This window comes from Myotis brandtii, unplaced genomic scaffold, assembly GCF_000412655.1.
Source record: "Myotis brandtii unplaced genomic scaffold, ASM41265v1 scaffold915, whole genome shotgun sequence".
In the NCBI taxonomy this organism is placed as follows: domain Eukaryota; kingdom Metazoa; phylum Chordata; class Mammalia; order Chiroptera; family Vespertilionidae; genus Myotis; species Myotis brandtii.
Genome location: NW_005371769.1, coordinates 3,453,621 through 3,466,458, shown reverse-complemented (window position 1 = coordinate 3,466,458; position 12,838 = coordinate 3,453,621). Strand labels below are relative to the sequence as shown.

The following is a 12,838-nucleotide window of genomic DNA, read 5'->3' as shown; positions in this document are numbered from 1 at the left end:
CTGCTCACTTGGCCATGATGCACTTTCTTGTTTGAGGGGGTGGCCCTCTTAGTAACCAGAGACCCGTTCCGAAGTGAGATGGAGACACACACCTGGAGTTGTGACGGCCACTAGTACAGGCACCGGAAGCTTCCACCACAGTCCCGGCCCTGCTCAGTGGGAGCCGAGGGCCCGCCGGCCATCCACTCCACTTCTCTTTGCCTCGTTATTCCCTGTGGGGTCAAGAGAGGAGAGTGAGAGGGATCCTGCGAACATATTCTTTCCCAGAGGAGCATGTGAGAAGCAGGGGCGTACGCCTGCACACCTCTCCTTGGAGGAGGGCAGGGCGGGCCTGAGGAGGCAGGACGGTCAGTGGCTTTCAGCCGGCGTCAAGGTACATGACAAGCCTCGGCCTGCTCCTTCTGTGAGCTTCCCACTGGACTCCGGTTAACATGGTGCTCCCTGAGCTCGTGGCCTTGGCCAGCGAGCCGTCGGGGTCCCTGCTGAAGCTGCTGTGGGGGAAGAAGGCTTTTTTCCTGAACGTTCTCCCATGAGGTCTATAAACAGAGGTTCCTTGCTGGTCTTACATCAGAGTCCGCGACACAGGCTCTTCTTGGAAGACCTACAGAGAGGGACAAAGACAGTGGAAGCTGTGCCTAGTGGAGGAGTCATCTTTAAAACCTGGACCTTACGTGGCAGCTTATGTGGTTTTGTTACTTTTAAGTAAACCACCATCAGGCCAGCTAACAGTAGCAAATTAGACACAAATACAGAAATCGAGATTGATCTCAGAAACACGGCCTTGAGTGAAAACAAAGTGAGAAAAAGAAGTCTCTGTGGCCCAGCGTCCCGCACAAGTGCCGCGCACATTTAGAAGCCTGTGTGCCTATTGAAGGTGCTTGTCCAACACCCCCCAGGGTTGGGGATCAGGAGGGAAGAGGGGAAAACACTTGCATGGTGTCTGAGGTTGGGCTCCCTAGAAGCAGAGCCTGAGAGGGGATTCTTGTACGAATGGTTGATGGAGGGAGGGCTCTCAGAGGCTGGTGAGTGAGAACAGCAGACCAGGGCAAGGGGAGGACGTGCTGCTGGGTGTGCAGTCCTGCCTGACGCATGGGGAGCTCTGGAGTGGGAAATGCACAGTAGAGACTGCCCTGCTGGAAGCCGGGACTGAGCGGCGGCCTTTCCTGGAGGTATGTGCAAACTCCCTCAGGCCTCCCCAGGCAAGACTGCGCCCATCTGCCAAGGGCAATTCCCTAGGGAGAGAGAGAGGGCGTCACTAGTAGCCAACACTCCAGCAGCCGGGCCTGGGTGTGCAGCCTGGTGGAGGCGAGGCTGTAAGAGGCTGTGTGGCTGGTGATGACCAGCTTGCAGCCCCTGCCTCACCCTGGCTGCTCTTCCCAGGGCCATGCTGCTCCAGGAGGGGCTGCACGAGAAGGTTCTGGGAGAAGCCAGGAGAGAAGGAGACAGACCATGCGCATGACTAAGCAAAAGAGTGCCTTGAAGACAATGCCAAGACCTACTTGGGCTCCCCCTAAGGGCAAAGGGTCCAAATTCCACCCTAACAAAATCTGAGTTCAGCGCTGGCCTCTTCCAGCAGAGCAGGCACCTAGCTATTTCACTGAGTGGAGTGTCTCGATCCTACATTTTCCAACAGCAAAACCTCCCTGCAGCTCAAGCTGTGCATTCTTAACACCTGCAAGCGCCTGGCAGCCACCCACTGATGTGGGGGCAGAGGTGACGGCAGCACGAAGAATTCTCCCTGTGACCCCGCACCTTCCTTCCTTCCTTTGTCTCTGCACTTTGAGATCACTCCAGGCCCCCCCGCCAGCAGGAGCCCCCACTGGTGCAGGCTTTGTGATGATGGAAACTGCAGCCCTGTTGCTTCCCACCTGGCTCAGATAGCGGTTTCAGGAACCTGTGGTCTTGACAAGCAGGGACCCCTAGGAGTGATGGCTCCTGCCCAAGGCCAGGAAGGCAACTGTGCCCCATAAGTGGCACCTCTCCTAAACACAGACGCCAGAATCAATGAACAGAAAGTCCCTTTCTCATTGTTGCTGCAGTCAAATCAGTGCCCGAGGACACTGCATTCTGCAGACCTGATTTAAAATTCTGCCAGCGCCCTGGCACTCATGGGACTGCGGCTGGATGTCGGCAGAGGCTCAGACAAATGAGAAAGCAAAATGGCCGAGCAGGTTGACTCGCCTTCCTCTCCCTCACCCCCAAGCCAGGTGGTTCTGAGGAGTGTCGTGGGAGTAGGATTCTTGTGATCTGAGGATTTATAGTGGAACGAGTCCTTGTGGCTCAACCAGGCAGCTAGAAGTTGGGTAGAGACCCTTTTAATGAGCTCACCACTGATGGGGACCTTTGCAAAGTGGTCCAGAGCCCTGGATCAAGTGACCACTTGGTCTGTGAGTCTCAAGGCACCTGGCAGCTGCTCTGCATCTCAGTTCTTCCCCCTGCAACACGGGGGTGCTAGACTAACTTGCTGGTCTGCTTTTACTTGCACCTTTCTATTAGTAACAAGTTGTGAGCCTGTACCCTAATAAATGCATAACTGTTCATTTACAAATGCTACATATGTGGCCGGGCAAAAATCACCACTGGTCAAAATTACCCTTAAAATTCTTTAGTCAGGCACCGTGCTGAAGTCATACTGTTTGTTCAGTTAGCTCTTGCTCTCTAACAACCCAAAACAGAGGATTAAAATGATGCCATTTATTTAGCTTGCAATTCTATGGGGAGGTGTTTCAGGCTGGGCTCAGCTGAGTGGTTTTTCTGATCTTGGCTGGGCTTGCATATGTGTCTGTGGGCAGCAGCCGGGTCTGCCAGGGACTGGATGGGCGGGAGGGCCAGCCCCTGTGAAGGCCTGTCTTGGCTCCATGGGTTTCTCATCTTCCAGGCAGCTAGCTCAGGTGCATTCTCCCAGCACAGGCAGAGCAGAACATGTGTTATGCACATTACAAATGGCGTGCAACAATGGACATAAGAATGTCTAGGTCAGTGGTTCTCAACCTTCCTAATGCTGGGATCCTTTAATACAGTTTCTCATGTGTGGTGACCCCCAATTTTATTGTTACAAATTGAACATAATTAAAGCATAGTGATTAATCACAAAAACAATATCTAATTATATATGTGTTATCTGATGGTCATAGGCCACCCCTGTGAAAGGGTCGTTCGACCCCCAAAGGGGTCGCGACCCCCAGGTTGAGAACCGCTGTTTTAGACTCACACCGTCCAGTATGGTAGCCACGAGCCATGTGTGGCTATATAAATTCATTCAAATGAAATAAAATGTAAAACTCAGTGTCTCAGACACTAACTATATTTTAAACACTCAGCAGTTTCGTGGTCAGTGGCTACTACTGCCTGGGTCAATGCAGATTACAGAACATTTCCATCATTGCAGAAATTTCTACTTGACAGCCATTTTTATTAAATATTCAAGACTATTTGTCCCAGTCTTTAATTACAGCACATGTTAAGTGCCACACAGCACAGAGGGCATTTCATAAACACTGTCTCATTTAGTCCCTGAAACAACCTCATGAACATGGAGTGAAAATGAGGTGAGGAGGGAGGAGGAGTTTCTAAGAGCTGACAAGCAGAGGTCAGCCCTCTGTTCTCCCAGGGACTTGGGTTTTATTGTCTGAGCATCACTGTTTGGGATGTTGTGTGTATGAGCTTCTGGACACATGCTCCCAAGGCTGGTCACTGCACGTGTGCTTCTCTGTCCACAGGTACAGAGGGATTTTCTTGCAGGGTCGAGTTCGACTCAGAGCGAGTAGACTACGCAAGCCTCTCTGGGTGCTGAGAAGAGACTGCCACCCTCCCCCACTCGAGGGGCTGGACCCACGCAGAACGCTGGGGCAGGCTTCTTCCGAAATGGCAGGTAATGCTCTCCTTGGAGGTGAATCGTGTTGGGCGTGAAAAGGCACCAGGCTGCTGGGGATGCAGGGTGAGCAGGAGACAGCCACCCTTGCCCTCAGGAGCCCAAAGTCCAGGGGGGTACAGGTGATGTCACAAAGGTGTGACATCTGTGGGACAGTCAACATGACCCTAAACTAGTGGACAGGATGCCAGTGAGAATGCCCAGTGAGATTGATTGAGAATCCAATATTGAGAAGCTGACAGACACCCTTGAGCACTGGGCACGTGTACTCGACACAGGTGTCCCGCAGGACCTAGGAAAAGGGAGTTAGAACTCTTGGTGTGTCTACCTTCCCACGTTTTTAAAAAAGTCGACTCGGTTCTTTCCACCGGACCATTGTGAGGCTGAAATAGGTCAGCGGATGGGCCTGCCTGTCCACGTGAAATAGAAGAGTAAGTAGTTATTATGTGTTAAGAGCTGCAGGGAACACTGCTTACATGTGAAGCGGTAAGAGGTCCACTCTTCATGCTCGGAAATAAATAAAGGATGAACTAATGGAGACTGCTTCCTGGAACATGGGCTATTTTAAGTTGCACTCACTGGGCAACCAGCACAAATTACTTAACTTCTCTGGACCTCAATTTTCCCTCCCTTTCTCCCCTCTCCCCAGCAGTAATGAGCCCCGTCTTAGCCTTGCTTGCTGGGTGTTGACTGGGAAAATGAAGACCATCTGTGAAAAGGCTGCAGGGTTCCGTCTGGCCAGCAGTGACTGAATTACCATCCTTTTGTGGCTGATTGTTGTCTGTTTGGCTCAAGGGCTGACCATGGGCTCTGTCTGGTGGCTGAAGTTTTGCTCCCTGGGGACATATCCTCCTCTACCTTTGTGTAGCTCCAGTGCCCCCTACAGGCACTGGAGCTACTTTCCTGCTCCCCCTCCACTCCCAACCCATAACCCCCAACCCCCAAAGCCTGTTCTGGTAGGCAAGGACAAACATTGGTTTCTCAGTGAGAACTGAAATCAAGATAGGTATTTGCTCAACTGGATGGCTAATTATGGATGGGAAAGCACTGTGTTTGTGGCATGTGGAGGGTTAAGATCATGTGGGAGAGGCTGGGATGAGGTGGGGGTGGGGAAAATATCATCAGGGAATGCCTGTGTCCCTCATCCTTAACTCCATTCCTTTCCTCCTCAAATACATACGGCCAATGGAATTGCCCATGGGGGTGTGTTTGGGTGAATCCAGCCCCCAACCAACCCAACAGTTGTCCCAAATGTCAGAGCTTTCCCACTAGCTCTCTTCCAAGTACCTCAATAGGACCAAGTCAATCTGCCCCTGCAAACTCGCCTCAGCCTCCCTATTTACATTCTTAAGGTCCACATGATGTACCAAAGGGGAGAAAAAGAAACGCCGTGCTCTCGATAAATGTACAGGATGAAGACAGCCACCCTTTGCACAAATCTCTTTGGGAATGACATTGGCAGTCAGCTTCCTCCTCAGAAGGATCTGTCTGTTAGGCTAGGCCAGTGGTCGGCAAACTGCGGCTCATGAGCCACATGCAGCTCTTTGGCCCCTTGAGTGTGGCTCTTCCACAAAATACCTCATGCGGGCGTGCATGTACGGTGCGATTGAAACTTTGTGGCCCATGCGCAGAAGTTGGTATTTTGTGGAAGAGCCACACTCAAGGAGCCAAAGAGCTGCATGTGGCTCGAGAGCCGCAGTTTGCCGACCATTGGGCTAGGCTGTCGATGTAGGTCTTACCTACCCAATGGCTCAGTGTCAGGGCCAAGTAAGCTCCTGTGTGTGGTGAGTGCTTTGCAGACTCTAAGCAGAAGGGTGTTGGCTGTTACTATCTCCTGAGCATAATGAACATGCAGGCGTAAAGCCTGGCATATGCCAGATGAGTGCCAGATGAATGGGGGACACGTGGTAATAATGGTCTCTGTAGTCTAGTGAAGGACAAGGGCAGTGTTAAGGGAGGAACCCAAAGGGGGAATTTTCTTGGGAGCGACAGGGTTTCTTCTGGAAGTTCAGATCCAGGAGAATAAGACAGAGGTTTTCTGAACTGGGGAGTGGGGGTGAGAACAGGGAATCTGGGGAGGGCAGATTGAGTTCAGGCAGGCTGGTGTGCCCTGATGTCCATGGAAGACTTAGGGAGCCATTGAAGCCACTGTACCTAGGGTTGCTAAAGAAATTTCTGGAAACTTGGTGGCTTAGAACAACAAAAATCTATTCTCTTATAGTTCTGCAGGTCGGGAATCTTATACTCTCTCTGAAGATGCTAGGAAAGGAACCTTCCTGCCTCTTCCAGCTTCGGGTGGCTCCAGGCATCCTTGGCTTGTGGTAGCATCACTCCAGTCTCTGCTTCTGTCTTCACATGGCCTCCTCCCTCTGTCTTTCTAAGGACACTTGTCATGGGATTTAGGGCCCACCTTAAATCCAGGATCATCTTATCTTAAGATTCTTCATTTAATTCCATTTGCTAAGACCCCTTTTCCAAGGCCACAGTCACACGTTCCATGAGTTATATCTTTTATCCTGGACATATGTTTTTGCGGGGGTCTCAACTCAACCACTATAGCGTTTTTATAACTTTCCCCCATCTGCAATCTAACAGAAGTCATGTGTTTCTAAGTGAGAAGGGCCACGGCATATATGTACATTCAGTGGACAATGATGTACCTCGTCCGTGCTCTTATGTATTCAGTTTGGTTAGGAAAGTTGTGTTTTTAAACCTAAATCAAGATGTCATCATAGAAACAGAACCACTCAAGAAGAGTTGTCCAAGTGGTATAGGTAGTGTCCATCCTAAAGTGGGTGTGTTGGACTGTGGGATGCATTGGCTTCCTTTCCGGAAGAAGGCCCGGAGACAGGCTGCATAGGGGTGGGCGGAGCCTCCTTGTGTGGCTCTGTGGATTGTGTCCGTAGGGGCTGACGTCCAGTCACCACCCAGTTCGTCTGGCCTTGTGCTTTGGGTATGGGGCTATGTCAGCCCAAGGTGAGGACACCAGCTCCTCTGCCCTCCTCCCTCAGGGGGCACTCTTTCACACATCCTCCAGTGGAAGTGGGGACCTCTTCCCAATGTACCCTGTGTGCTCAGGGAGACCCAGGGAGACTACTGAGAAATCCTCTGAATTTTATTGTCCTTTTCACCCCTTCTTCTCTTTAAAAGCTCTTGTCAACCTCTGGGACTGCCCCGCCCCGCCCCCATGGACCACCAGTGGAGATCTGGAGACTCCTTATACACTGGGAGAAACTCCACTTTTGTACACTTCTAGCCCAACATTGGCTGTCATACCCAAATCCTAAGCGCAAACTGGACCCAAACAGAAAAAAAAAATCAGAAACAAAGTCTGAATGTGGAGCTAAGAAACGAGAGGCCCTCAGTAGTTCAAATTCTCCCTGGGAACATAGTCCCAGTGTAGGTGACAATGTCGCAGCAACAGCTGGAGTGGTGACAGATGTCTCTACCGGTACTTTCATGTTGATTATTCGAGCAGAGGGTTGGGTCACCAGTGACCATTTTCAAAAGGCTTCCTTGGCCACAGTTTGGGAAAACACTACGGCAGGTGTGGGCCTGAGGGATGTGGCCCAAGCATTGGCCCAGGGAATATTAATCACTCCTGTTGCTTATTGTCAGGGGAACAGGGATGGCTGGTTGGTAAACCAGCAAGCCCTGTGGACAGGTCATGAATGGACACCATCACTTTGGAGGGTGGCAGAGTACCTTAAAATCAATACCGCCTAGAAATCAAAGGGGTTTGGGGACTTTTTTGCCAACACCATGCAATGCCAATATTTCACAGTGGAGGAACAGGCACTCTGAGAGTGTTGTTATTCCAAGACAAAGTGCTGTAACTTCAAAGGCAATGAAAGGTGGGCCTTGGTTGTCCACCATTTACAAACAACGTTCTCATCTCCTTTGACCGAGCAGGTAGTGGGTGGAGAAATCAGAGCTGGCTTCTCAGTGTGTGTGTGTGCGTGCGCGCGTGCACCCATGAGTGTACTTTCAAGTGCATGCAAGTGTGTATATTTTTTTGGCAGGACAGTGATAGGTGATCTGTTTGGGGTGACCTGAGAGGCTGTAACTTGGGGGAACGTAATGAAATCAAAAAAAGAAATTGAGAGTGATCTGTGGGGTGGGGGGAGGATTTTCTAATGAAAAAGCAGAAAAAACCTTTGGCCTTGGTCCTCATAGGCCAACTAGAATCAGTAAAGCATTGAACAAATAAGTAGTCAGGAATACTTGTGTCCAGGGGCTGCAAGAAGATGTTATAACTGATTCTTTGTCCTCTTTATTTTTGGAGAACCTTCCTGTCAATAATTTAGGAGGACAAAAAATATTTTTTAAAAGGATGCTTAATTTCCCTCTCTTTTAAACTACTCTGATAGCTTGGTACTAATCATTCGAACAACAGATGGCTTGGCAGTGAAGTCATAAGTAAGCAGAAGGCCATAGGAGCTATGAAGAATAAAGACCTAATGTATAATATTTTATAGTGGTTGGAGTCTTTGAGATTCTCCTGAGAACTGTCTTTTTTAAAATCTAAATTCAGTTGTCTATCTCATCCAAGTTTCCAGCAAGGGGGTGGGGGAAACTGGAAGTTTCTTTTCAGATATCAAATAGAGTTGACTTACCAGACACCCCAGGATAGGCAGGAGTATCAATATTTCATAGAACATCTTTCCTCTCCCACGCTCACTTCAGGATCAGGGCTGAGGTATGGAGTTAGGTGGATTTAATCCCAGGAGCTCAAGCTGCCTCATTGAAGGAATTAGTGAGAGAAGGTTCTTAGATATCAAATACTGAATGTTCCAAGGACAGCAAACACCTACTTGAGGAAAAACCTTATAATCCAAGCATTCTTTATGGGGCACCCCAGTCAGAGGTTGGCTGGGGACACAATGATTGTCATGGGATAAAGACCTTCCTGAATAAATTGCTGATAAATTGATAAATTTAGTATCTCTCTCCATCTCTCTCTCTCCCCTCCTCCCCTCTCCCCCTCTCTCTCCCACCCTCCCTCCCCTATTAGCATCCATTCCTGCCCTTCAGGGTAATCCTATATAATAAAGAGGTGATATGCAAATTAACCCTCATGCCATCACAAGATGGCTGCCTACAACCAGGTCGGCAGGGGGGTTAGTGAGGGACGACCAAACGACTGAACAGCAAGCTGCATGGGGCAACCAGGCTGGCAGGGGGCCGTGAGGGGCAATCAGGCTGGCATGGGGGGCAGTTGGGGTGACCAGGCCATCAGAGGGGGCAGTGAGGGACAATCAGGCTGGCAGGGGGGAAGTTAAGGATGACCAGGCAGGCAGGCAGGTGAGCGATTAGGAGCCAGCAGTCCAGGATTGTGAGAGGGATGTCCGACTGCTGGGATCAGGTCTAAACTGGCAGTCAGACATCCCCCAAGGGGTCCCGGATTGGAGAGGGTGCAGACTGGGCTAACGGGACCCCCCCTGCATTAATTTCGTGCACCAGGCCTCTAGTTTTCACATATAATGTACATTGACTGCCAAGTGACAAATCATGCTCAAAACATAGAATTTCATGAAGTTGATGGAAGTGACCACTGGGTTGAGTCATAATCATTGGCAGAATCAGACCAGGTGACAAATGAACTAGAGAAAACTGATGAGAATAGCTTTTGATTTCTTTGTTTTTTAAGATAAATTCTCAAAGTCCTCAATTCTTCACTATTTACCATAACATTTTTGGTCCCCATTGTGAATGAATTCATTCTTGGTGGCCTTTCCAAGTGGCAAAGATTTCAGTTAATAAGGACCCTGTTTACCCAGATGACAGGCATCTCCACCTTTGTACCGGGTCCTGGCACCATAGCAGGTCCTCAGTAAGTGGGTTGTTTTTTTTTTGTTTGTTTGTTTGTTTTTTAATGAACAGCCAAATAAGCAGAAGTAAGTCTCTTACCTTGAGCTTCCTTGAAGGTCAGGCTCAATTGAAAGGACAACAAAACCAGCCCCAAGAAGACATGCAAGTATGTGGACAGATGCTCAATGTCATCAGCCACAAGAGAAGTGCAAATCAAACCACAGTGAGGTATGCCCACACCTCTCAGATGGCAAACATCAGAACAGTGACAACACCAAATGCAGGTGAGGGTGTGGAGGCAGGCACATGGCATGTGAGTTGCCACCTCAGTGTTACAGGTGAAAGTTCTGTAAAGATAGTTGAAGACAGTGACTCTGAACTTGAAGATGTGCACTTTGATGCCTTTTAATCTGGATCCTCTCTTACCCTCTAGCGGGATTCATTTCTAAAACTAGCCTTTTAGTCAAAACCACTTGCAGTCAAAATTATCTTTGAAAAATGTACAAATGCAATCCTAAGAGTATAGTTGGTGTCTACAACTGAGTGGAAATTTTCATGCACAATATGTTTAAGGACCATTGTGGTAAAAGAGGGAAAAAGACCATCCCTGGAACTGCTTTGAAGATAAACAGCAAGTCCTCCTACAAAGCAGGGGAGTGAGGAATTCTCACGTGCCCGACTTCCCACACAGTGTTTTTAGCGCTAAACCTCTAAAACTTGTGTGGTGTCTTAATGGATTGGTTTGTTGCCTTGGGGATTAACCAAGATATTGAAGTGTGTCTTCCAGGTGGCATTGGGGACAACATGTTTCAAAAGTCAGGGTTTAGGTTAAATGTGTGAAGGGGCCCTGCTGGGGTGGCTTCTCATCTCACATGAACACCTGTCTTTCTGGCGCTCACTTAGTAACTGGGGGGCAACCACTCCATGCCAACGTGAGCCAGCTAGTGTGGGTCAGCCAAAGACCACGTTTTCTAGCTTAAGGGGAAGTTCAAGGAGTCTGGTCATGAAAATGATCTCTGTGATGTTTACTTCCCAAGTCAGTGTCTCACTTAAGAAGAGAAGATTTGCAGGTATGTGTGCATGCCCATTGCACACGTGTTTGCATTCAGGTGTTATTTTTCCATTAGAAAAAGCAATCGAAAAACCCACACACCCATATGAAGTGGGTGGTACATCCATACACCAGCGGAAGCCTCTACCGACTCCCCTTTGTTGTGGTTACACAATTCCTAATGAACTTCTCTGATGAGGTCACGGCACCGAAATGAATATGTACTTTTCTTTTCAGTGTGGGGCACCGTGGGCGATGAACACCATCTCATTGAATTCTGCTTGCGTTTCAAGTGGGACTCTCTGGACTCTGGGAGCTTAAAACTCATCAGCATACAGCCCTATTGCTGGTCTCCTAATATCACAGTTATTGACCCTGGGCTGCAAAAAAGAACTTCCTAATTAGATTTGTTCTGTTCTTGTGTTTATAGGCACATTTCTTTCTCTCTAGCCGATGATATATCAGCCTTTATTTATTTTTTATTATTGAAATACTTTGTGTTAAAAGGACCCGCTCCATTAACTGAGATTTGTTCTATCTACTCCAGGGCTGGGATGCACTGAAACATTCCGTCATGTGTTTCCTTCTCTATTTCCTTAGAAACGCACTTGCCGATCTGAATGGGGAACATTGATGTGGTTGAGGTTAATTATTTGGCTTTTGCTGGGCACATTGGGACGCGCTGCGTCTGCTGGAACACAGACTAAAATTGGAACACTGAAGAGGAGAGAGTGGCCCTGTGCCCGGATGACACATCTGAAGTCGTATTGATTGAGGGAGATGTTTTGTTGAATGATAAGAATGACACCAAGGTTATGGTTTTGTGATTTCCTGCAGCTGGCAGGGCTTGGAGCAGTAAACACGGTGAAGTTCGGGGCTACATCTCACAGTGAGATTCTAGAAAATTCTCAATAACTAAACGCAGAGGGTACTTTACACTTAGGAAGTTCGCCCCCCTTGAGTTCCCCCAACAGACTTGCGACGAGGACCTTATTCCCATTTTGCTCACAGAGGAACCGAGGCTCAGAGCTACTTGCTTGGGGCCACAGATGGTGGTCGATGGGCTTCCCAAACTCAAGTCAGTCACTGGCACCTTCAGCAATGCTGCCTCTGCCGTCACCTACACGATTATTGGCTTCTGTTATCCTTTAGGCTCACTTACAGAAAATGTAAATATTGTTCATTTTACTTCATTTAAAATTTTTTCACAACAAACATAAGTACATCTATTTTTTAAAGAGAAACTGTTTATTGCCAGTGAGAACAAAAACCAATATCGTGAGCCATGAAGAACACGTTACAGAATAAAAAACACAGGGAACAGACAGTGTTTTTCGGTAAGTAAGTCTAGCTAGATTCTGCCCTGGGCAAAAGGCATGGCCCTAGGTCTACTCCCTTCACAGAAGGAGACTGGGGTGTGAGGGAGGTGTTAGAGGGACATCAGCTCCCAGGTGAGGCTTTTGTTTTTCCTTAATGAGAGAGGTTACGGGAACAGCTTTCTCACTGTGTCACTCAGTGCTATTTAGCACTAGGCTTGAGAATCACCCCCACCGGGCTGAGCCCCTCCCCAGGGACCACCGCTCTGTCAGTAGGACCCCCGCTGGCTTGTATTGTCTAATCTAGACCTGCATAGATTTAGACTCTACATCCAGCAGGTGGGGGTGAGGCCGTGGGATGACATTCTGCAAAGATCCGCCCCCAGACCCTGCCTTCTCTGCCTCACTGCAGGTGCCGAATGGGGCTCTCAGGCAGCTTCAAACTCTGCCTTTCTTTTTGTTTTTTTTTTGTTTTTTTTAATCCTCACATGAGGATATTTTTTCCCCATTGACTTTTAGAGAGAGAGAGAAAGGGAGGAGGGAGAAGGAGAGAGAGAGAGAGAGACATCGATGTGAGAGAGACACATCAACTGGGTGGGGGTCGATCTCGCAACTGAGGTTCATGCCTTGACCGGGAATTGAACCCACAACCCTTCAGTGTTCCAGCTGACACTCTAACCACTGAGCAAACTGGCCAGGGCCAAACTCTGCATTTCTACGATTCTGAGAGGTTGACTGAGCCCGAGTCTGCTGTGGGGGAAGGCGGGGGGGGGTGGGGGAACTGGATAT

At 48.8% G+C, this 12,838-nt stretch overlaps 1 protein-coding gene across 1 annotated transcript in view; it reads left to right on the top strand.

Annotated features, from left to right (window-relative positions):
* Positions 1-12,838, top strand: part of ZNF831 (zinc finger protein 831) — a 95,528-nt gene that overhangs the window by 49,172 nt on the left and 33,518 nt on the right. Inside the window, exon 7 of the mRNA XM_014532780.1 lies at positions 3,720-3,871. Coding sequence (XP_014388266.1) covers positions 3,720-3,871 — 152 coding nt within the window. The remainder of the gene's footprint in view (positions 1-3,719; positions 3,872-12,838) is intronic.